The sequence below is a fragment of the Trachinotus anak genome, unplaced genomic scaffold, assembly GCF_046630095.1.
Source record: "Trachinotus anak isolate AG129_WGS33_773 ecotype Australia unplaced genomic scaffold, CSIRO_AGI_Tana_v1 ptg000002l, whole genome shotgun sequence".
In the NCBI taxonomy this organism is placed as follows: domain Eukaryota; kingdom Metazoa; phylum Chordata; class Actinopteri; order Carangiformes; family Carangidae; genus Trachinotus; species Trachinotus anak.
Window position 1 is genome coordinate 23448483 of NW_027273853.1, and position 23852 is coordinate 23472334.

The window sequence follows — 23852 nt, forward strand, 5'->3', positions numbered from 1 at the left end:
TTAACATGAAACAAATACAGACTTTGAATAACTGGACCGATTTCTATTCGGAAATAAGCTAGAAAAGTAGTTGTTTACCTGTTGATGACTTTAACACTCTCCCTTTGCAAAACATATGTGAGGATGCAACTGTGGCTTCGCAACAGGCCTCCCATAAGGGAAATGCAATTTATCATTATCTCAACATCAGAGCAGATCTGTCAGTTTTTGCAAATTTGCAGGCCGCCTCAGCAGATGTCTATCAATATAACGACTCCTGTGACCCTGAAAAAGTTCAGCCTTAGTACTCCTCCCACATCCACGGGACAAATTACACCCTGTGTGAATTAATTCAACTCCATTAAAAACCTTCATCGACATCTGCCGCTGCAGCGATGCTCGGGCCTGCTTGTCTTGGCCTTTCTCCAGCCGGACGCCTCTTCAATTTAACTCCAATTTGGAGTTGGTGGATGTTGGCTGACAGTTTGAAACTTCTCAGTGGGATGCTGATGAGCGTCTTCGCTCCTGCTAAAGGAAAGTCATTCTCTCATCTGGACAGCGTTGCAAATTGCGTAAAAAGCCAGTCCGATCAAGATAATGGCTTGTGAAGGAATGAGATTAGCTCCCTTTGTGAGAAATCTGATTGTGTGGATGGGACAGTGGCATAACAAGTGTGACCTTGTTGCAGGGGCTGACCAAGAAAGTAATTAGGCCTCGCATATGGGCAGCATTACCGTAGCCTTCAGCAGTGGCAGTGAAGGGACAGGCCACATCGAGGCTGTTCATTGTCACAGGTAAGGCTGTCATTGTCAGTTGTGAATAATGGCCCCTGGTTACTAAGTTAGACAGCAGATAGAGACAAAGAAGAGAAACTCTGTTCACTCGGGGTGTTTTAATTCCAAAGCGGCACCAACACTTTGTGATGTCTGCTGATAATATAAGAGTTCACCATCCTAACTAACAACCTACTGTGCTGTCAGCTAAAAAGAGATCTGATACCCTGGTTCCAGACCTCACTCATGTCTCCGGTCTTGTCATCGATTCAAAGAGGTTGGGTTTCACCCAAGTGACTGGCCTTCCAGTCAAAGAAACAACCAAGACATTCAGAGCCTTTGAGGGTTGGCCCCATAGCTGGTGACGTATCAAGTAATATTAAGGTGGAAGTTTATTAGATTTAAACCTCTTTGCAGATCAACGCAAAGAGGGCTGTTAGAGGTACACCTAGTACAGCACGGTGCATTAAAGAACCTGTTTGGTTGATTCCTGTCAGGTTTGAAAACGTTAATGTTTTACCCACAATCCTACACAAGACAACAAAACAGCCATGTGAACAACATATGTACAAGTTCACAGACTTACACAGACAAGGAGTTAGATTTTAGACATTCAGCTTATTTACTGTTCTTAATCACTGCTGGTGGTGATGTCGAATGTATGGTTGGGATAGATTGTTACGATCCTGCTTTTGCCCCAACCAGCCTACATTTTTGTGTGTGTGGTCACAGAAAAATATTTGCCCTTATGTCCACATAAGAAAAAAAACATAGTGGGAGCATCATGTCTTTCCTGAAATACTATCTGGCCTTTAGAATTGCTGTGTGATAATTTGATTATAGGAAGCATAAGCACAGAACTAAAATAATGAAGATCCTAAAACTTGACCCTCTTACAGATATGGCTTTCATCCCATTTGATGATATTGTCCTTAACTGGCCATAGTCCAAGACAAATTTTTGGCACTGCAAGACTGGAGCTTTTAAGGTCCCATATTTTAGACTTTTTTCGTGTTTTATTTGAAGTTTTCACATCTATAAGAAGATTAAAAAAAACAGGTCGGTGGGATTGGCTGACTGTTTTCTGAGTGATTGAATGAAAATATAGCAGATTTCAGGTAAACATTCAGACAAACCAAAAGGCTGGACAGTGGGTCCAGGTGCGCTGGGCTTGGGGCATAACTGAGAGTGGTGACTGCTTTGTTGTGACATCACAAAGTTAGGAATGTCCTGACAGCTCGTTTTAAGGCACAAATTCTGAATATGGGCTGTGTGCATTTCTCTGTGGACTGAGCGCTCTGAAACTTTGATACGAGTATTAATGTAGAACCCAGACCTGCTTTAAAATCCAAGAATCCAAGAAGACACAGAAATGTCACATTATACCATATGAGTCGTTTAAGTGTTTCGGGACCTTGAGGCAGTTGTTTTGCCCAGTTAGTAATCCAGCTTTGGTCATTGGCTGTAAGGATAACACACTACCTGGGTCAAGCAGGTGCAGCCTCCAATAAGTCGTCATGATTATTTGTCTTGAGTTAATTAAACATGGCCTCTCCTGTTGTTTCTTTGGTAATTGTCAATGTTGAAACAGTGATAATGACCTCTGAGGCATCCATATACAGAAAAACAATTAACCTGGGTGGGGAAACTCATTTTGCATCATGGAAATCATCATCTCAACTCTTATCTTGCCACAGCATGACAACTTGTCATGTGTTATTGGCCATCAAACAGGGAAAATGTGACTGTATATACTCTGACTGCCATCCTCCATGCACTGCTGCTAACTGTATGCCGGCTGACACGCCTTCATTATTGACTGAAAATAACATCAGTTCTGCCTGACACGTTGATCACTATTGAGGAAGGCCAAATCAATCCTCCCCCCACAGAAAGGAGCTAACAAGAAGGCAATACCAGACGGAATCAATGACTGCAACTGCCATTCACTCGCTATATCAGGGTAGATATTTGCTTACAGGGTAGCAGCCCTTGCAATGATACAGTCATTTTGGCTTCTGAACATTAGGCAAAGAAAGCAACGATCAGATACCCATTCCCCCCAGGAGTGAATATACTGCATGTGTAACCCTGCATCTGTTATCTACTGGCCTGGGCAGCCTGCTGGATACTGCAGGGTGTGCTTGTTTTCGTCTATGTTAGGCTCTTTCACATTTGTTATTTTGAGAATCCCACAGAAAGAGCTAAATTGCAGACCTTTCAGACCATCAAAGTATTGTCCTTTTCCATCCTGCAAGGCTCTGTTGCCAGCCTTATTATACTGATTATAAACATGAAAGCTGAGGTGTCTGTGGTTAATATGTCTCTGCCTGTGGATCTTATCTTTTTCAAAGGAGAAAAGAAAAACAACCTTGAGATGCTGAAAAAGAGGATTTGGTTCTATGTGACGGAGACACCAACAAGCCCACGTTGCAGAACTGCCTGCAGCGCCGGAGTTGGTCAGATCTTATCCACATCTGTTGGAAATTGCTGACAAAACAGGTTTACATGAACGAACATGCATGCAAATGATGGAGTGGCTCTGCCTGTATATATGCGGTGTGCATATGTGTGTAGAGGCCTACAGTGCGAGGCTGATTTGCACAGACACTCTGTGGCATGCCCTGACATCATAAACAGGCTTCCCGAAGAAGATGAGCCTCAGTTATTGTTGGGAGGGGTGGGGGTGGGGGGGTGGGGACAAGCAGCCTGTACAGCCGGGGCCTTCAACTGGCTGATTGTGTCTCTTTGCCTGCCTGTGATAATTAAAATGACTCAACCCCCAACGCCTCACCCCACTCCACCCCACCCTTTCCATTCGCAGTCACAGTGGTGGCATCGCAATGGAAGCAGCGAGAGCTGTTATTGCTTGTCCTTCAGCTGGAAGGATCCTGTTGGCCTGAGTGCTGAGGGCTTTTGTTCTGAAAGCTGAAAAATCTGGTGTCCAGCCTGGGTGGTTTTTAGCAATGCGCCCTGGGAAATGAGTTATCTAAGCAGCGCATGAAGAAACCCTGACATTAATCTTTAATTAAGGCCTTTACAATTTCGGACGACATGCCCAGGAGTCTGAGAGTTATTGTAGGGGATAGATATGAACAGCGGGCAGTGGGGAGGACCAGGCAACGTATTGTATCTTGTGTTGAGCTCATTTTGTCTCATCAAAGTCAAGGCTCCCTTGATCTGTCAAGACGTTGCCTGGCTTTTCTTTTCAGCTGTTTGCCTGATCACAAGACACACAGTAATGTACGCTTGGCACTCAGAGGCTTATTTTTAAAGAGTTTTTTCTTTTTATTGAGAAAATAGATAACAATCCATGGAGGTAATAGTCGTGAAAGATGAGCACTGTGGCTGATTCAGATTTCTATTTACTCCACTGTTCTTGATGAGAGGATGTTTTCTGTTCACTGTTGGTGTGAACATATCAAGGTGACTGCTTTTCACACTTTTCTTCTCTTTTTTTTTTTTTTTTTTTTTGGTCATTCATTGTGGATCTCTTGTTGAAAGAGCCAAGTGATGAACCTGCTGGTGCAGCCAGCTTGCCACTAACGCTTTTCTTGTGTTGTGACAGCTGCTGCCTGTGTGATGTTCCACAGAAAGCCCCCAAGACACAACCTGTTTCATTCTGGCTGAAGATTCACATGAAAAAAGACAAGTCTTCTATGAAACAAAATGGGACTTGGGTAATTGTTTTGATTACTCCTTTCCCCCTGTTCCCAGATTGGGTGAAAGCTGCAAGTGGAGGTTTAGGGAAGGAGGGACTGAGGGAGAAGTAGCAGCACATCTCCCTGCGGCAAGATTTGTTCGCTGGCAACAATGAAAGGCAGATGGGAGGGTGGTGGTGGTGGTAGTAGAAGAGAGGGGAGGGTGGTAGTGGTGGTGGGGGGGTCGCACCTTTTGTAAGGCAAAGCAATTGGGAGCGATTAAACCCTCATTCGCCGTAGGGACTACCCGCTTTGAGGCAGGAGCTGGCTCCAGCAGCGCCTGCAGCACTGCTCCTTTTATCTCCACTTCTCATGAAGACCCTGTAAATGCCATGGGAGTAGTTAAAGTGAAGCACACGGTGTTCTGCCAGGCTGGTTCACTGTTCAGTGTTGAACATCAAGACAGCAAATGAAAATTATTTCTTAGGGTGTCTGCACCGCTGCAATGGATAATCAGTGCAATAAGGGTGCAGCCTAACCCATGTAATTAAACTTGTGACCTGCACAGTCATACCTCGCCCCTTTTTTTACCAGGTGAAACTGCTTCATGCTGCACATGTGCACTTTTCACTTTATATAGCTTCGATTTGCCACCGACAAAACACAAAATTCCTCAATGTGCTTTCATCCTCACCCTCAGCTGTCTTCATCCTAGATTTGGCAGATACGAATATATCCTGTTCCTTTCCAATCGTGAAACTAGTTCAATACCCAGCGGCACAGGCTGGCTCACGCCTCTTGGTGTACAATTGCAACTGGCTGCTCATCAGCTCCAACAGCACCTGAACACAGAGGAGGCCCCCTCTCCATCACCAGTAGACACGCAATCACAGGTTCCTTACCAGGTTATTACCAGTCATTCATCACCTGCGCCAGCTTTCGTTGTTTCCCTGCCTTCAGCTTAGCTTCAATACTTTTAAATCCCTGTACTTACCCATTCATCTGTGCTCTGCACTTCTTTTCAATCTTCAAAGTCTTTTACCCCCCCCCCCCCCAGCGTAGCTCCACCTTCACGTGTGCACCTGGCTCATGTGGGTCCGTGCTGCAAACGCTCCATGAAATGCACAGCACAAAATGTACCGCTGAAAAGCAATTGACAAGCTTTTGATGTTGCTCTAGTGTGTGCTTGAAAACATTGCGCCTGCACCTTGAGAGAAGATGCCAAAAAAAACAAAGAAAAAAAAAATCAAACAAGCCGTGTCCATTGTTCTTTTGATTTGCTTCACACACTGCTGCCACTTCTTAATGGGTGGATGGTGAGTGTGAGGTGGAATTAAAACCCCCTCCGTGGAGGCAGATTCCCAGAGGCAGGAGAGCAGGACAGATCAAAAGGCAAATGAGGAAATCCGCACAATCCGTATCAGCCTGGTATCATGTGGGGTTTGCCCTCCTGTGTAGGTACGTGCTGGCAGCGCCATGGCAACCAGAGTAATTGATTGGCCAGCGTCTCCCACTGTGCACAGTCCAGGTCTTGTTATGTGGGATATCAGAGTTTTTTCTACATGTTAACTTGGCCCCTTCATCGTGTGCATTAACCGTGGTTTCTCAGGTACCCAGCTGTCATGTACACTTACCCTCCGTTTGGTTCTGGATGACTTTGAAGGACAGGATATGGAGAGAAGTGGGCACGACTGTGACAAAACACAGAAGGTCTCTGAAATGGTGCTGGTGCCATGAAAGCCTGAAGGTGGTGAAGTGAGTATGAAGCTCAGCTCCATTATCAAAAGTGGCCTTTTTATCAAATCTGTCACCAAACCTGTAACAGCTGTGATTCTGTTTTCTCAGCCTTTGCTATCTTTCTACCTAACTTTTGACGTAGCATCTACATATCAGTTTCACATTTCGTTCCGTATTTTCTTTCCTTGTTTAATGTAGCATTGCTGTAAATTGCAACATGCCAGATGCTCTTTATTAAACGCACAGTTGGCAGTGGCAATTAGCATGGCACTGTGAATGCCCAGTCTGTTTATTTAACAAGTTATATGCTCCTCTATGGATTGAAACAATTCTCTAAATCGCCAGGTCTCATGAACTATTTCGGAACCACTGAAATGTCTCACAGCTCAGACTGACACTGCTCCCTTTAGTGTGGTGAAATGTTGAAATTTTGATGATACATGTTTTGCCCATCAACAGCTAATGTAGGATCGCTGAGATACCACTGGGACTGAGTGTTGTCAGTGTGTTTCCATCAAAGTCGATGTTTGCAGCGTCTTTATCTGACTATGATTACTGTAGTTATAAAGCAGTTGCATTTCCAAAGTTAATGTGTAATTTTTACGCTTCTAAGTATCACTGTTCATTGTGGAGATTAAATACAAAATTGACTAATCTGTATAACCTAAACTGCAGTTATTAAACTTTGACTAATCTAACTCTTAAAAAGTGACATGATTCATTTGAAAACGTGTAAAATCAAGGGAACCAAGAGACTGTTCAGAGTCAGAATATCTGTGATAGGTTCATTCAAAATAATTTTATAGACATTTCTAAGTGCCTAAAGTCTAGTGCTGCTCCAGCAAACATGTAATTTATAGAAAAATGTTATATAAATGGACTGTTGTTCCAAAACATGGCTTAATAGTGAAAACCTCATTTAATTAAAGATGTGCACATAGGTTTGGAAAATAATCAAGATAATAATAAATAATCAAAAAAAACAAAAACAACCTGTTTTGCCCCTGATCTCAAGAATCGCTGAAATATTTCTGCATATTTTTATGCATATGCATTTTTATGTTGCTATGTGGAGTGGATTGCTGAAGTTTCACTGCGTTTTGACCCTATCTATTTGCTTGCCTGCCTATCTAATCAGCTCCATTTGTTCATTTACTTTATGCAGACTGTTGAATGCAGTTGAAAGCTCCAAAAAGCTAGTAAGTAGACCTTTGAGCTTATTTGTTACACACAGCGTGTCATTTACTGTTACACCACTAACCACGTCATAGCTCATAGCGTTTTTTGACAGGTGTGCCAAGTTGAGCACAAAGAGTGAATCTTGTAACTTCATATTTATTCTGAGTAAACATTTTAAATGGAGTCACAGATTCTGCATCAAACTTATTGCCAATACACAGACTAAAACCGCACTCGTTATCTGCATTGCTGCTAAGAAAGAAGATTGCTGCTACAGTTATGTTCAGGTTGAGTCAGTCATAGTGAATGTTGTGCGGCACGGCATTGATGTAACATTATATGCTCTGGTAGTGTTAACAAAACTAGTAAAAAAAAAAAAAAAAAAAAGGACTGGCTTTCCATAAAGATATTAAGTTGGCTGTGGCCTTCACCTGAGGACTGTTTATTTATTTATACCACTATTGGACTGAGTAACGTCCTTCATCACGTAGACTCCTGTTTCCTCCAGAATCGCTTGTTTTCCTTGACAGCCATGTTCCCAGGTGTCTGACAGTACACGTTATATAAGAAAATCTATGACCCCTCTTGACAAACAGACAAAGGGCATGGAGCATTAAACAGTATAGTATCCCTACAAGCATCATCTCCACGCCTTCATTAGGTATACAGTTAAAAAAAAAAGTAGGAAGCATGTGAATAATGAAATGAATAATGTATGTTTTTTTTCCTTTTGGCTATAGCGAGATCTGAGTCAAACAGGCCTGCAAGTTTCAAGGAACTGCAAATACTACTCATCTTTTTTCTTAAATTTTAACTGAATGATATGACTGCATATTCTAAATATACTTCTAAACGTTGTTAACAAAGAAACAAAGGATGAAGACAGAGGGAGGGCACTCTTGATTTAGGGGTCATGTAAATATTGTTTTGTTTTCTCAAGGCATTCGAGCCAATATTCAAGCCCTGACAGTGCAGACACATACTCAATATTTCGTGCTCCCCTGAGTTCCCCTTGCACACAGCTCTGTCTCAGCAGTCAGTGCAATGCACGGTTGGCATTCATTCGTTTAATCTAATTCCATTTTAAGTACAATATATACAATACATTTGAAATGATACATGTAAAAAAATATATGTCATCTTACAGTACAGTACCATTTAGAGAACGATGGAAAGTAAAACAGACACAGGAACAACATCGTAACACACTCGCTCCACTTGACAATATACAGCACGTGTGAACCTGTAAGTAAGGTAGTATCGGTAGGCTTCTACGTACGAACCTGGTACAATGTCATTAGCTGAAGCTGAACAATAATTCATAGATCCTGATGTACAAAAAAAGGAGCTGTTTTATCCATTGAAAATGCTTTTTGTTCATGCACTTTGTACATGCTCCACTAGAAGACAGATCACATTTCAAAGAACTCAGGACCAACAGATCATATTCACATTTATCACTTGAACTTTGACCCTCACAGCCAATATAATGAAACAAAACTTAGACATTTACCCGACCTCGAGTGACCAACAAATTGTTGCCCCATTTTTCTCACAGGGCTCTTTCGATGCAGTGTGTTTTCATTCTTCACAAATGGTCAGTGAAGATGGCTGTTTATTATCTGTGAGTGCTCAACAGGAGGAAAGAAGAGTTTTTAAAGCAAAATGTGGAACTGATCCTGTGCACGTTGCTCATTCAAGGTTCCCAAACATGCTGCCAATAGCAAAGAATTTATGCAGCTGCTGTTGTTGTTATCCCCAGGATGTAAATCTGTCCATAAATCTGCAGCGTGCAGCTAGTTTTGGCTGGCATCTTTTATTTTTATATTTTTTAAAAGAGATCAGACAATGATCTCCCTCTCCAGAAATATCAGCCTCACAACACAGTTTCTCCACTTGGGCGTGCGGCATATCAAAGCCATCTATTACACTTGTAAAACAGCTAACTGCCCTGTGGTGACATCATGTGTTTATAGCTCATAAGCAGGTAATACTGGGCTGAATTGGCACCACGGCGCGCGTCATAAAGAATACCACACACGCAGCACAATGCAGATTGTGTTTTCCAAACCTCATCCATTCAAGCAAAAGATGCCCTCCAAGGAGCTGATCCATGCAGGTCACGGAATCGCTCACCAAAATGAATAGCCACATTCCAAGGGAAATGCCAAGGAAAAACAATAAGCCATATTGTGAGGGTGGCGGGCATTCTAATTTCATTTCAGATAGCACAGGGGAGATTTGCTGAGGAAGGATTTCAAGGTGGTGCTACAAGCCAATCTGTGAAGGGTCTCGATCTGTGACACCGAACAAGACCTTGGAGGGAAAACACAGAACAGGTGGCTATTGCAACAAAGCTGTACAAAACTGCTGCTGCATGCTCAATGATGATCTGTTTCCACCTCTTGTTCCTGAAGAACATCAGTGTTATGTAAACATTTACCTCTTTATTGCATTGTTGAGAGACTTGTCTGTCACTGAACACTGCTCACAGACAGAATGTAATTACATGAAGTTTATTTTCAAAGCGTGGCTTTGACTCGCTTTGGGCATCGCAGCGATGATGAGTTCACATGTGCAGCGTTATTTCTTGCAAATGTTAACTGTTTAACAACAAAGATTAACGTGGGGAATTTGAAAAAAAAAGATCTTCAAGGGGGCGCCAAGCAAAGTTTCCCCAAAAGCAGCAGCAGCAGCAGACTGTATGAACCAAGAGCAGAGATCACAAAGAGGCAACCATGTAGGAGCAGAAACACTGGAGCTGTGAGAGTGCAACACTAGGGAAAGAACGAATTGAGATCCTATAGCTCCAGGGGAGATGTTGTTTTGCTGGTGTAGAGAGTGAGGCAAACACAGACCAATTTACTAGGGGAAAATTGTGCTCTGGTGGAAAAAAAAGAGACCTAAGAGCAGACCTGGCCCATTCTTCACTGTGCAATCTAATCTCAGCTCTTAGAGAAGATGGGTGAAAACAAACATTGTTCTCCTGTCAGCAGCCTGGACAGAACTTACAGTGCTAGTAAAAGGGCTCAACCCACTCAAGACACCCCCTTCAACCACAACAGAGAAGATAATTACACCCTGAAGGAATATTTGAAACTCAAAAAAAGTTGGGTGGGGCATGACGAATATTCAAGACAACAATAACCTCTGATAAAATCCTTGGTGGGGTTTTCAAGGGGAGAAATAATTAAGGGCCTAATGGGGACATTCTTGGACAGAAATCCCAGGGCTACAGTTTTGCAGGCTTAATATCAGTGATGAAAAGTTGCTTAAGACACAACAGCTTTAATTGGATGGTCGTTTCAATGATAACCGGTTTTCTAAAGAAGATTTAGTTACACTTCTTAACAGCTATTCTGCCCCCTCATTTATAAATAATTAGAGATTCAAATTAATTAGAAAAGCAACAGTGTCAATTGTAAAAAAAAAAAAAAAAAAGAACTAATTCATTGTAATATTGTTCCTCATTCCTCACTTACAGCACCTTTCAGTAGGGCCTTCAAAAACATTCAGAAGTGATAGTTAATTGCATCACCCACGAATGACTTATATGTATATGCTGTCAAGCTGGGGCTGGGTGATGTGGTTGAAATTAATATTGTGATATGGTCATTGAAGTTAACTGTTGATACTGATATGTCATGATGTGACAGATTTATGCAGAAACAAGTGTAAAAAAATGTACTTGATGTTTAACACAGTGTTTAATGACTTTTGATGTTCTTTACTGCTCTTCTTTATACTGGACTAAATATGTAAAACAAGACTTAACGTCTTAGTTTTCAATTACATTTTGCTTGGAACCATCCATGGATAATGCTGGCATGATTCTATATATGTTTATTACTGTCAGCAAATCCCACGAAAAAGACCAAAACCAGTCCTTTCTGATTTCCATATCCTGTCTGTGGCACTCAGTCTCAAGCCTGTTCATTAACTAGTGAAGACATAAATCTTTAGAAATGGGTCATAAATATATTGTTTCATTTTCAACAACAGAAAAACAATTTACTGAAACATCTGGGCATTGAAATTTTAGCAAACATGACAAAAACTGTAAAGGGTGAATTTGTTGGGGACTATTTTCAGCAGCAGATTAAGACACATTTGGTGTTCTAGTGAATATTTATTGCAGCAGGACAGTGCAGTGACTCAAAATAAACTACAGTGTATGGATATCATAGGTTGTATCTAAAGATGGGCAAAGCCTCCATGACGTCATCTATAGGTTTCTGAGGAGCAGTTTTGCAGCTCAGAGTGGGCCAAAAATGGGCAAAGAGGTGGGGCTTCATATATGCCGTTTTGTGGCAAGCATATATTCATCCACCTATAACTTAAAGTGACACGCTTTTAATTATGTGTAACTTTAAGCCTTAATAAAATTTAAACTGATGAGTAATTAGAGACCAAAAGCGTTTCTTGTATCAGGCTGTAAGCACGTTTATTTCTGCTGTAAAGTTGGGCCATTTGAGGAACTGCAGTTTTCAGCACTTCTTTGTTGGCTTCAGTTTTCAACTCAGAGGCTGCTGCTTTGTGGATACTTGTGGTAATGAAGCAACATGTCACTCAGTGCAATAGTGGAGTGCTATGATAAATCTGACTTTGGCTACATGGCAATACTTGGTAGTGGGATCATTTCCTTTTTGGATTTTGGTCTTTTCGTCGGATTTGTTGACAGTAAAAAAAAGAGAGTATTTTAGGCCTTATGCGGGACATAAAAATATATAATGTAATACTGAATTATCACCCAGCCCTAAGTTAAGGATAGCCATCAAAAACCAAAAACAATATAAGCCTGGGGAAAACTTAAGAAAACATACGCTCATGAAAACTCTGAGGTTGCTTGAACAGTCCTTAAGAATGACTGGAAAGATGCTCCACTAAGGTTACAACTTGCAGGTATAAAAAACTATCGATTGATTTGGCAATCAAAATGAGTATCAATAAATACATACAAAATGAATAAATAAACCTGGAAATACATACATTGACAAATAATAATAATAATAATAATAATAATAAAAACCTTTGCCTCCGTGACATACTAAGAGTCTTTGTGTACAGTCCTCATTGGCTGGGAGGTTGTGTAGTCCATAAACTTATACTTCTAATAATAAGCCATTCTTTCTGACTGGCTGTCACCACGATACGTACACACTCAATTTCAAAAGCAATCTTGTGGTCTACATCTTGAACCTCAATGTTGCCATTTTTAAACTCCCCTAATGTGATATAGGACGAACACTGTTTCCCCTTCTTAGTTCCAACCAGTTTCTCTCCTACTTCCAGAGCTCCGTGGTGAAGAATGTCATTCTGCCGGTCGTCAGAACCTGTAGCAATCTTAATTTTGCTAATTTTGGTAGATTTGTTGAAGACTATGACAAAGAAATCTCCAGTGGAAGGAGGCTTCCCCCAAAAGTATTCGTCCACTGTGCTGTAAGCCTTAGCGGCGTCATAGTTTTCAAAGACGTTGATGTTTGTATAAAGGCTGGCAGGAGGGTTGTCAGGAATGTCTATGGAGTCTTCCTCGAAGTCGTCGTCCTTAAGTTTGTTCTCCGCTCCTTTGTAAGAGGAGTAGTAGCCCATGTGCTGGAACAGTGAGGGCTTGAAGCGGATCACATCCTTCTGGGCCAGCAGACCCCTGAAGTGGATGAGAAGCCAGTCGCAGGGCATTTCTTGGTAGAACATGAGGAGGAAATGAGCCAGACGTGGCAGGTCTCTGGAGTGGTACAGCTTACCAATGTAGCCCAACTTGGAAAACTCCAGCATCACCCAGTAGGAACCTTCTCTGGAGGTGATCACCTTCTTCAACGCTGTCAGGAAGTTCCTAGAGCACCGCACATCGTCCTCCAACATCATGTAGAAGTGGGAGAGGTTTGTGCAGAAGTTGAGGAGGAAAGCATAGTCAACGTTCTGCTTAGAGCGGAAACGGACCCGGTCCTCTGGGTCATTGTAGTTCCTTTTCAAACCATCCAGAGATGGGTAATACTCCTCTGGAGCCTGGATCACCAGGAGGCGTCCAGCTATAATATGGTGAGCAAACTTCCTGGTGATTTCCTGCACTAGGTTCTCACACCAGACCAGGTCAAAGTCTGCCAGGTGGACCACAACCACAATCTCTTTCAGTTCCTCGTAACTGGACTGATCAAAGATGGATTTGATAGTCTCCAGAAGGTAGTTCCCTCTTTTTCTTTTGACTGATGATAATCCAATGGTGAGATACTCTGTGAAGAAAATATATTCTATATTACTACAAATCCAAATGCAAATGAAAGGCTTGCAGAAAACATACATTTTAAACTGTAAAGGTTCAATGAAGGGTTCAAGATATTCTCTGATTTTAAACTCAAGATTGTTCCTCAGAAAATAAACTGTAATTGAGTGTGACAGTTCTCGACTTTGGATAAAATAATCTTAACTCAAGTTGCGCTTACTCACTGTTTCCTAAGCTTTCAAAAGCATCCCATGGTCTTCATTAGCAGATCTCCTCCCCTATACAATGAGCTGCGATCACATGACCAAAGTTCCATACATGATGTCATCATCATGACAACTGAGTGTACAACGGATAGATATCTTCTGTTGAATACCATGAGATGTGGTTGAAAGCTCAGGAAATAGCAAATAAGTGGACCTAAAGTCACTTATTATTTTCTTCTATACATTTGTCTATCTATGAAATGTAGCTGCAACAGAGACATATAGTGAATAAAACATGGTGTACTGGAGAAGAGTTGTGTGTAGTGTTTAATTTTTAAATAAAAAAAGTCTCTATGGAGCAGTTACATTTTATGGTTGTGCTTTAAATCCCAACATCACAGATTTTAAGTTTTAGTTCTTATTCTTGCTCGTGTGAGTTACTGTAACTCCCCTGAGCTCATGAAAAGAAAAAAAAAGTAAATGTAAATTCCTCTTTAAAGAAACACTAAACTTACTCTTGCGGTTCAGTGGGGTTCCGGCGAGATAACGATACGTGACATTAATAGTTCCAGAGAAATTACTGAGGTCTCTGAAGGTGTGAACGTATCGCTCCGAGCTCGGAGGGTGGACTGATGTTTCCCTAAGCTGCCTTTTATCCTCCTCCTGAAATACAACATGAAAAACACAACATTACTCCACATTATGAATAACAGAGGGGGGAGGGGGTAGGGTGGTGGTGGGATGGGGGCAGATGGAAGTCATCTTGAAAATTTCAATTTCTACTGTGAATAATTCAGATAAAGGGAAACCAAGACTTTTGTTGTCTTAAACTTGCCATTGACATCTTGTACAAACTTGACAATATGTGTTTTGATGCGGCTGAGCTAACCCTCAATGTTCGGAGACAAAAGGAATCTTAAAACCCCTTCAGGCAGTTTACATAGCCAAGTAAATGGACTTGAGAAGAGCAACCAGAGAGCTGAAAATGTGAACTCCCTCTTAATAATTTAAATAACAAACAGATAATGTACTGTGTTCTCCAAGATTTGATGCTATCATGAATAAGAAATAAGTCATCTGGATGATTTCAACTTGGGTCCATGTTATGAAAATTTAAACTTGTTTCCTTTAAAAACAAGCTATTATAAAAGGGAAAACATGGGCGGAGTGAGCAAATACAAGAACGCATTTGGTTCTAAAAGCACATTTAGTCTAATTCGCTTTTCATACATCGAGAAGATCTACAAATAATAAGTGAGCGCTTAATCTAAATTTCGAATTTGGAAACTACTTGCTGATAACATTTAGGAACAAGACTAGGCCAAAACCTAGTTTATGGCTGGACCATCTATGATAAAATTCTGATTATATAACTGCAATGTCGTCCGACAAAATCACCAAACGCATAAATTAAGACTGTGCTGTTATTTCAGCTATATGTACTGTAAAATGATCGCTCAGAGAAAAAATTAAAAGTGACAGACTGTCTTTCACACAGCACACAGCCTTTTTTCTGGGATCCACAATACTTTATATATAATAGCCTTTATGTACCTCTACTCCAAAACAGATTTTTATTACAGGCAGGTCTGTATTTCTAACTCAGTCTGTTAGATATGTATAATTGGTCACAGTGGAAGTATGAAGCATTGTTTTCAGTCACTCCCGTTTTTTGTTTTGTTTTGTTACATTTTCTGCATCGCATTTTAAATCAAACTCAACACTTTCTGTAACCATTTCAAATTAAAAGTCTTCTAGCATTTCAGTGGACAAAAAACCTTTATTTATTAACAGATCTTTTATTGCTGTGCTGCAGTAAGTGTATTGTCTCATTTCCGCTTGCAGCTGTTTCTGTTGCTTACATGTTATTCAGATCTGCTAGTTTCTTTAGCAGTTACTGATGACTTTTCTCTCTCCCTCGAATCTCCTCTGCCTAGTTACTTCTTTGCCTCCTTCAGTAATCATGATACATATAATTAAAGTAGATTATTTGCCATAATGGTGGCGAGGCTCAGTGTATTTGAAGTGTTCTTTTGCTTCTCTGCAGTTCCAGAGCAGCCAGGAAACCAGAGCAGCTCTACAGACTGCCCGTAACAAGAGGTTTAGCCCTAAGTCCATACACGGTCCATTCATGTACCTTGTTTTCTAAATTTAACAAAAATGTGCTAAGTTGGCGACAATTCAGGCTATAAAAACCCCCTAATAGAACCTGTTTGTAAATATGATCACTCAGTCAGTAAATCAGTCAGTTAGTCAGTCAGTCAGTCAGGGACATTCCAGTTTATAGGGCTGGCCCGCTGTTGCGGTCCAGTGAAAAATAAATGTGCACAACACAATTCACTGACCAGCACGTAGCCATCTTCAATGTAGAGGTTCAGGAAGAGGAGGAAAGTGATGAGGAAGCCGAGGAATGGGATAGTGGAGCGTTTCCTCAGACACCTCATCTTGTCCAGGGATTTCCACAACAGCCTCATGCTGTACACCCTCTCACTGGGATCTGCATGGGAAGAACATCAGAAATGACATGTTAGGCTGGCTTTGAATCCTGTCAGCCTGAAGTGCTGCATGCGTATAATTTGCCTTTTTATTGAGCATCAACAGATTGTGGGGGGAATTAATTTTAGGGACCATACAACCAAGTATGACATGATTATCTTCCACTAGGATCATAATTTATCATCAACAGATTTCTAATGGTGTGTGATAGAGAGAGGGAAAGATAATGAGCCTGGGAGGGAGGTGGACCACAACACACTGATTGGCAAATCACAGGATAGAAAAACTGAAGGCACTACAGGACATTAAGGATATTGATGTGCTCAATGATGGATTACTGATGTGAATCAAATGTGTTTCTTCACTAATAACAATGAAAATATTCACCAATTGGTAGCTGGATTTGTTCAACAAATCCACATCCCCCCACCCTACAGGTATTTTTAGCTGTTCAGTAATGAAGGTTGGTTCTATGGTTGGTCACCAGAGCCTCAATTTCTTCTTATGCTCTGAATAGTGAAAAAGAGATGCTTCTGCCTGCTCTTATCAGCCAGAATACTCTTCTTTGTTGTTAAAATATGATTCTTTCTGTTTGTAGATTGCAGGCCATCATGACTCAAGAGAGGAAAGTAAATTACATTTTCAATTCAGTCGACTTTATTTCAGATTTGTGGTCCATGGAAAAAGAGATAAAAGGCAAAATATGAGAAGAAATAAAACACCACAGAGTATAAAATGGATATTTATAGATTGTACCTAGATTTTTAGGTTTGCAACAAATGCTTATTTTTCATTAATCTATTAATTTATCAGTCATTTTTTGATTAATCAATCAACCATTTATTTTGTTTGATTTTAGAACAGCTCAGAAAATGTCCACGTTCTAGAGCCCAAGATTTTTTGCTTGATGAACAACTTCAATTATCAATTGATTATCACAGTTAATGTCAATATATAATGTCCGTCTAGTTGCCAACAAATGGTGACAAAAGCAAATGATGCATGGCTCATTGGCCTCTTGGCACTTCAGTTTCTCTGCTGGCAAAATGACTTGAACTGGTGACTTTCCCTTCTGTGGTAAAAAAAACTGTTTCAAAATCCTTTCAAAAGCTGTGGTTATATTTGTTATGAACCAACATTACTTCAGCGATATGAATAATAAAGAGATGGGGGACATGAGGACCAGACTGGAGCTCACAGGATGTTTTGCTGGATCTTTCTTGTAAACAACTCTTTGATGGCTCAATCACTTGAAAGCTCATATAAGCTGAAAGGGCTGTGAGAGAGTTCAGACCTCCACCAAGGCCACTGTCAAACAACAAACACCAGCCTTCAGAGACAAAAAAAAAACTAAAACTCAAATTAATTATTGTCAATGGCTCTGTCCCATGATTTAACGAGTTCGTCAAAATCAATACTTTTTATGTAATATTTCTAACAAATAAACAAACCAACAAAGAGACACAGGCAAAAAAATATAACCTCTTTGTTGACGGTAATGACAAGGAAACAGGAGCAGTGAGTTGTGTAGAGGGAGATGCACAGAGTGGACACAATAACTCACTTGTATAATCTAACGCAATTCATTCGTCAACAGGAAATATGACCTTCAGATTTTGATGGTCGGAGATGTGCAGCCTGAGCTCTTACTCAATGTTTAAGGCATTATTTCATGATGTGGTAACAATGTATTGGAATGGACATTTTAGCCACACAGACTCACCCTCACATACACCCTTGAAAAGATCCAGAGAGTTGCATCAAGCTTTCTTACACTCAACAGAAAAGGTGAGATTTGCAGGTCCAAGGTGTTGGGTTACTCTGTGATGTCAAAGTGTTAATTATATGTCACTTCCCACTGGCTGTCAGAAGCATAGGTCAGAAACTCATAGAGTAAACTGATATATACCCCTTTATCTTATTAATTAATGATCTGTGGGGTGTTTCTCCATCCTCAACAAAGAAATCACAAACCCTACCTGATGCTGACAGCAAAACTTACATATATCAGGAGGCTTATTAGCAGCAATGAAAGTTATACCATTTACAGATAGCACAGATTTATGTATGGGGCTCAGTTACAACAGGATTGGCAACTTAACTGTACACAACTGACTATGACTATGACAGTGACTGACTGAGGGAGAAAAAGCCCACGAAACAGCAGCCGCAGCACCCCATAGAAGTAACAGTGGCATTGGTCTTTTCATTGCCAGCAATTAGGCATCAGCATGTGCTTTTGTTTCACTGCTGCAAAGCCCTGGAGAGGCCTAATAGAATACAAACTACCTCTAAGCTCAGTTCAATGACCACACACGCATCGATCACTTGTACCAGGAGTCGGCCTCATCTGGGATTCAGCCAGTCAATACCTCTTTGTGCACACTTGAAAACTGAAATTAACATATCCATCCACCGTGGCCTGTTCTGTGCAATTTTCCACTCATTGTGTTATAATGTGGAAGGCAATTATCAGTAATTTTGACATTTTGAGCAGTTTTTTTTAATTTTAAACAGTACAACGAACCAAAAAGCCTTAACTGCCCCAAGCATATGAACAAATCAGCTTTAGTTGTGAAATGGTTAATTGGTATATTTTCTTATCAGCTATATCAATGATAAATTTCAGTATTTAAAGCAAGAACCGCAAGTCTCTGTGTCTGTAATGGAAATGTTTTGTTTGAACAGTTTGACAGACAGGAATGAAGCCAGTTAAATCTAACCTGCAGGACTCTACATCTTCTGCTAAATGGTCAAACCCCAAAATAAATCATGAGAATCTGATGCGATGCTCCCAGTCGACTTTTCTCTGCTACCTTCAGTTTGAAAACTTGAGTCAAGTGCTCATAATATTTAACCATATTTGTCACAATATATGCAGTCTATCTGCCACTCTGTGTAAGCTATTGGGCTTCATGCCAAGTCGGATTCACCAAACTCACGAAACTTGACAGAAGTCACTTGTTACAGACTGATGAACACCAACCTGTTCATGGAGGTGTATGTTTGTAAGATGTTAATCCCTTAACATTTCCATATAAGGCTGTATAAGACTGCTCATTCCACTTAGTTTGTGGGAAAGGTTTAAATACAGGAATTGTCATACATGAGTAAAAAAAAAGTGGATCTTCATGTCTGCTTTCAAAAAAATTCCCAAACAAAAATATATCAAATTCAGCAGAGTGAGTATTCGTACTAGAGGGCCCAAAACAATTATAAAATGTTAATATTACATCTGCCAGTGACGTTGGATCATGGGCATTGGAGCAGGGCTGTGCAGTGACAGAAATGAGGAAGGAATTTTCAACGTGACATGATGCTAAAAGCGTCGGTCTAAAGCAAAGCAGTCTGACACCAGCATTCAAGGTGGTCAACGGGATGACAATCACTGAGATATTATACTACAGAGTACTACAGTCTATAGTGCATGATGTTACTCTCTGGGGTCCAACTAAGAGGCTGAAAAATGAAGCCAACATGGAAGTGCCAAACACTATAGTTCCTCAAATGGCCACTTGAGGCTGCCTCCAAAAGTGAGTCAATCCCCACAGACTCACGTGTTAAAATACCCAACTTTATAGCAGAAACACATTTACATCCTGGGACAAAAAACGGTTGTAGTCTGTATTGCTAATTTCCTCCTTTGTGGCAACTGAATGGGAGGTAAATGTTTACATTTTTTAAGTGCGGGTGCTTTGAGTGACAGGTGGGTGAGCATTTGCTTGCCACATCCAAACTACGCATGAACCAAAGTCTCAGCTCCACACACATCACAGGTCTTTACCCATTGTTGGATTAGCTGGGAGTTTGGTGGAGTCTGCGGAGCAGCCCACTCTGAGCCTCTTCAGAAAACTATGTTTGACCTCCATCTTTATACACAGCCTGTGGGTGCAAGAGTGGATGATAATGGACAGAGACTTCAAGCTATGATAGATGATATGATGAACAGAATATAATACTATATCGTAAGCAAGGCCTTTAATCTCATGTATGGTGGCATGACATACAGTGCAAATTCAGTTACTTCATCTTCTTAGAACTGCTGCTAAAGCTGAACATGGCACATAGTTCCCACTGTATGCATGGCGTGTCCCCGTAAACTGCAGAGATCTGCTGGAGAGAGCTGAGCGCAGCATGGTGATGAGACGAATCATTAGAGCCACTCTGGAGGAAACCGAGCTGATGACTACGAGCACAAGGGTCCTCCTGACACCACAGCTCAGGTAGCTCTTGCTTCTCAGCACCTGCCTCGCGTTCTATTGTGAGAACTCAGCAGCAGCTCTTTCCCTCTGCACCAGCGTAAGCTATGTTGAGACCGCTGACCTACAATTACCTTTCCGTGATCCAGCGGGGGAGCTGCAATTAAACAACTTTCCTGCTTTGTGTTGGGGGAAGAGTTGATCTCCCAGATTGGAGTCATGGGCGTCTATCGTGATGATACGAGACAAAGCGAGGCGCCTCTCTTGTTTCAATAATTCACGATGGGCTCAGAGCAGGAAAGAGGATGAGATGCTCATACTGCCAAAGGCGCAGCTGGGATACGTGCTTGCTACTGTTACCCCACATTTAACTGTGACTAAGATGCAAAACATCGTCATCCTTATTTCCAGTCTACCGTATATTCTTGGAACATGCTACAGAAGACGTATACATGGATATACTCTAATACTCTCTGTCTGATGGTATGAATTCACTGTGAACATCCACTAACAGGAGGAAAGCATATGTGTATTGTTGTGTTCATTCTTTTGGCATGAATCCAGGGTGGAACTGTAGCAATGAAATGAACCTAAGTGTGTTTTAATGGGTGTGTCATCCTGGCAGTTACACACTCCCTCAGATGTCCCCAGCGCCATTTCAGGACACAGCGCACTTCCAGCAGGCCGGGGCTGTTAAATATCCATTATGCACTGTGTGTGTGAACTGGACCAAATAAACCACAACGCCGCCTCTCTCCTCGCTCTTTCCCCAGCAGCGTGTAGCGCACTTAACTCACATCAGCTGTCTGTCCCGAAACCCCTTTTGAAAAAAATGCGCCCGTAGTAAAAGGTTAAAATCCCGTTAGATTGACATACAGGGCGAGAACAAAACTGTGACAAAAGCTGAGTGGACCTGTGACAACAGCTAAGGACTTCGTGGATTCAATTAAATTTTCATTCTTGTGGCTAAACACTCAATTTGATCAAGATTTTTCAGGCCTTGCAATTTGTTAATTCAATACACTCTGTTATTTCTTTGTCATCTGCCACCATTTTGGCTGTAGCAAACCCTCAATCACACCCTCCTAGATGCCAGAAATTCATTTTGATTGTTACCACAGTTGCTCCTGGAAGATATAATATACACTACCAAAAATCCTCCAAGGAAATTATCACCTGGCTGTATCACAGCGTGACAAGCGCCTCGGGGTTTGGAAATGGCTTTCAGCTGGAAGCCGTCTGCCCGTCAGCCCCTGACGTCACAACACGCTGAGGGTTATTATCTGGAGGAAACGGGGGAATGAGAAGGAGAAACAAAGGAATCGGAAGATTACGTGAAGAGCTCTGTGTAAACTAGTCTCAAAATGAAGATGAAAAATTTATGTTCCCACCGTTACCACAAAGTGCCTGGTACAATTAAGAGCATGGGATTCAGAGCTTGAGGTTGAATGAACTCATGTTACACCATCACCCAGATCCTGCAGCTGAAAAGGTTTTAATATTTTCCGAGCTGCAAAAAAAAGAAGGTTTCTTTGAGTGTCAGTTTATTTTCCATTTAATCATTTCATCTAGACATAGTGAAAAATGACCATCACGAGTGATGTGTTCAAACTGCTTGTTATGCCAGACAGTCCAAAACCAAGAGAATTTACATTTTATTTCAGCAACGTCCCACGTTCGATGAATAAATAATCGTCTCACCGCTTCAACTCTTGATACATTACAGTATCTTTGAGAAAGTAGAGCCTAGTTCTTATACATATGTTCTCTCTTTCTTTTTCTTTTTTTTTTTTTTTTTTTGCAATATCCCAACTCTTCTGTGTTCCAGGCAGAAAGTACCTTGGCAAGCTATCTCTGGATTCATCCTCAATGTCGTCCATGCTTCTCTGGCAGCTCATATGAGATGACTGATCCAGGAATTGTCTTCTTTCCCCCGCTACACCCTCCCTTTCCCTCTAATGGTGAAATCTGTCGGAGGCAGACTTGAAATGGAAAACAAGAAGCTCCCCAGTGAGGAGAAGGCAATTATGGTCCGGCCTGATGTGCAACCTAATGCCAAGAATTCTATATCACACCAAAAAAAAAAAAAAAAAAAGAAGAAAAACAAAACAAAAGGCCTTCCATTCCCTCTCCATTCGTAATGGCTTGATTGCTGCCGAGGGGAGGCAGTCCTCCAGCATGCCAATAAAACCACTTTTTTTTTTTTTTTGTCAAGAGCTGTGAAAGAGTAGCAAAGAGCAGGGTAAATGGAAAAAAAGGTATATACAGAGAGATTGAGCAGAGTGGCACTGACATGCCACAAACATGAGTCGAGCTCCACAGTAATTTCACATCCCATCTTCCCAAGGTTGTTCCTTTTAAAGCCGCTTCCACAAAAGTGAAACCACAGTGTCGGGACGCCTTGGAGCACACGTGGCTCGGCTGAGGACTGACAACTGTAAACCTGAATCTGAAAAAAAAAAAAAAAAATCTGAATATACCACTTCAAAAAATGTTTGTCTACCGTATCAGTATAATGAATTCATCCCACTGAATGCCAGCGAGGAACTGAGAAAGGCAGAATAATGAAGATGAGATTTGAAAATAAAGTGCCCTCCTCTGGGAGTCTCAGGTACACACAACACTGAGTCCCCTCCGCGTGTTATTCAGAAATCAAAATAACCTATTAACAAACACTTTTCTTGCCGGCTTGAATCAACTCTCAACTTTCGATTTAGGCCACGCCGTTTTTAAAATGTGAAGCTACGTTTCCTGTAATGGGAAAAACCTAGGCGGGAAACTCATTGTGAATAAGAAAAGGGAAAAAGATTAATAAAATGGGCAACAGAAAGCAATTCTCCCACATTTCATCTTGTTATCTGTTTTACATTATTTCCCCTGGGTATCCTGCACCTTGCAGATATACAGCTCTGCACAAATAATCAATTAAGCCTGCAGATTTGCGGGGATTCAGCAGTTGCTTTGTGTCAGGCCTTCAGCCATTTTCAATGGATTTTCTTCCTCGATAAAAAGCCGAGAGTAACAGAGGCTTTTGTTGATAACAAAATTGTAGCGCTGGGTGGAATAATAAATCCCTTTATTATGAAATGGCTGTTTTGTTAATAATTTAAATTGGTCAAACAGTTTACTAATTACCACATTCTAACAGCCTGCCACACAAAGGAATCTGTCATCTACAAAGACTTGGCGACCGTTGTCAGACATCCACGCCCTTTACAGAAACACGCAAATGATCTTAATTATTGGGATGCAATGGGGAATTGTCAATGAGAGTGTTATCAGTGCGCGGTGTGGTAAATTAAAGCCTTCAAGCCGGGTTACAGGGATATCCACCATGTAATTCCTGTAAACCCTATGTGTCACAACAGCCACTCATGTTTGAGATTGATGACCTGTCATTTCCTCAAAGGGAGTCATCATGTTAT

The 23852-nt window shown here is 41.1% G+C and overlaps 1 protein-coding gene across 2 annotated transcripts in view; it reads right to left on the minus strand.

The window, feature by feature from the left end:
• Positions 1-8361: 8361 nt before the first annotated feature.
• Positions 8362-23852, minus strand: part of LOC139605538 (alpha-1,3-mannosyl-glycoprotein 4-beta-N-acetylglucosaminyltransferase C-like) — a 103389-nt gene continuing 87898 nt past the window's right edge. For both annotated transcript variants that reach the window (XM_071457107.1, XM_071457098.1), the window contains 3 exons: positions 16078-16229; positions 14248-14395; positions 8362-13536 (listed from right to left, as the gene is read on the minus strand). In XM_071457107.1, the coding sequence (XP_071313208.1) occupies positions 12380-13536; positions 14248-14395; positions 16078-16206 (1434 nt within the window). In that variant the 5' untranslated portion in view covers positions 16207-16229 and the 3' untranslated portion in view covers positions 8362-12379. The remainder of the gene's footprint in view (positions 13537-14247; positions 14396-16077; positions 16230-23852) is intronic.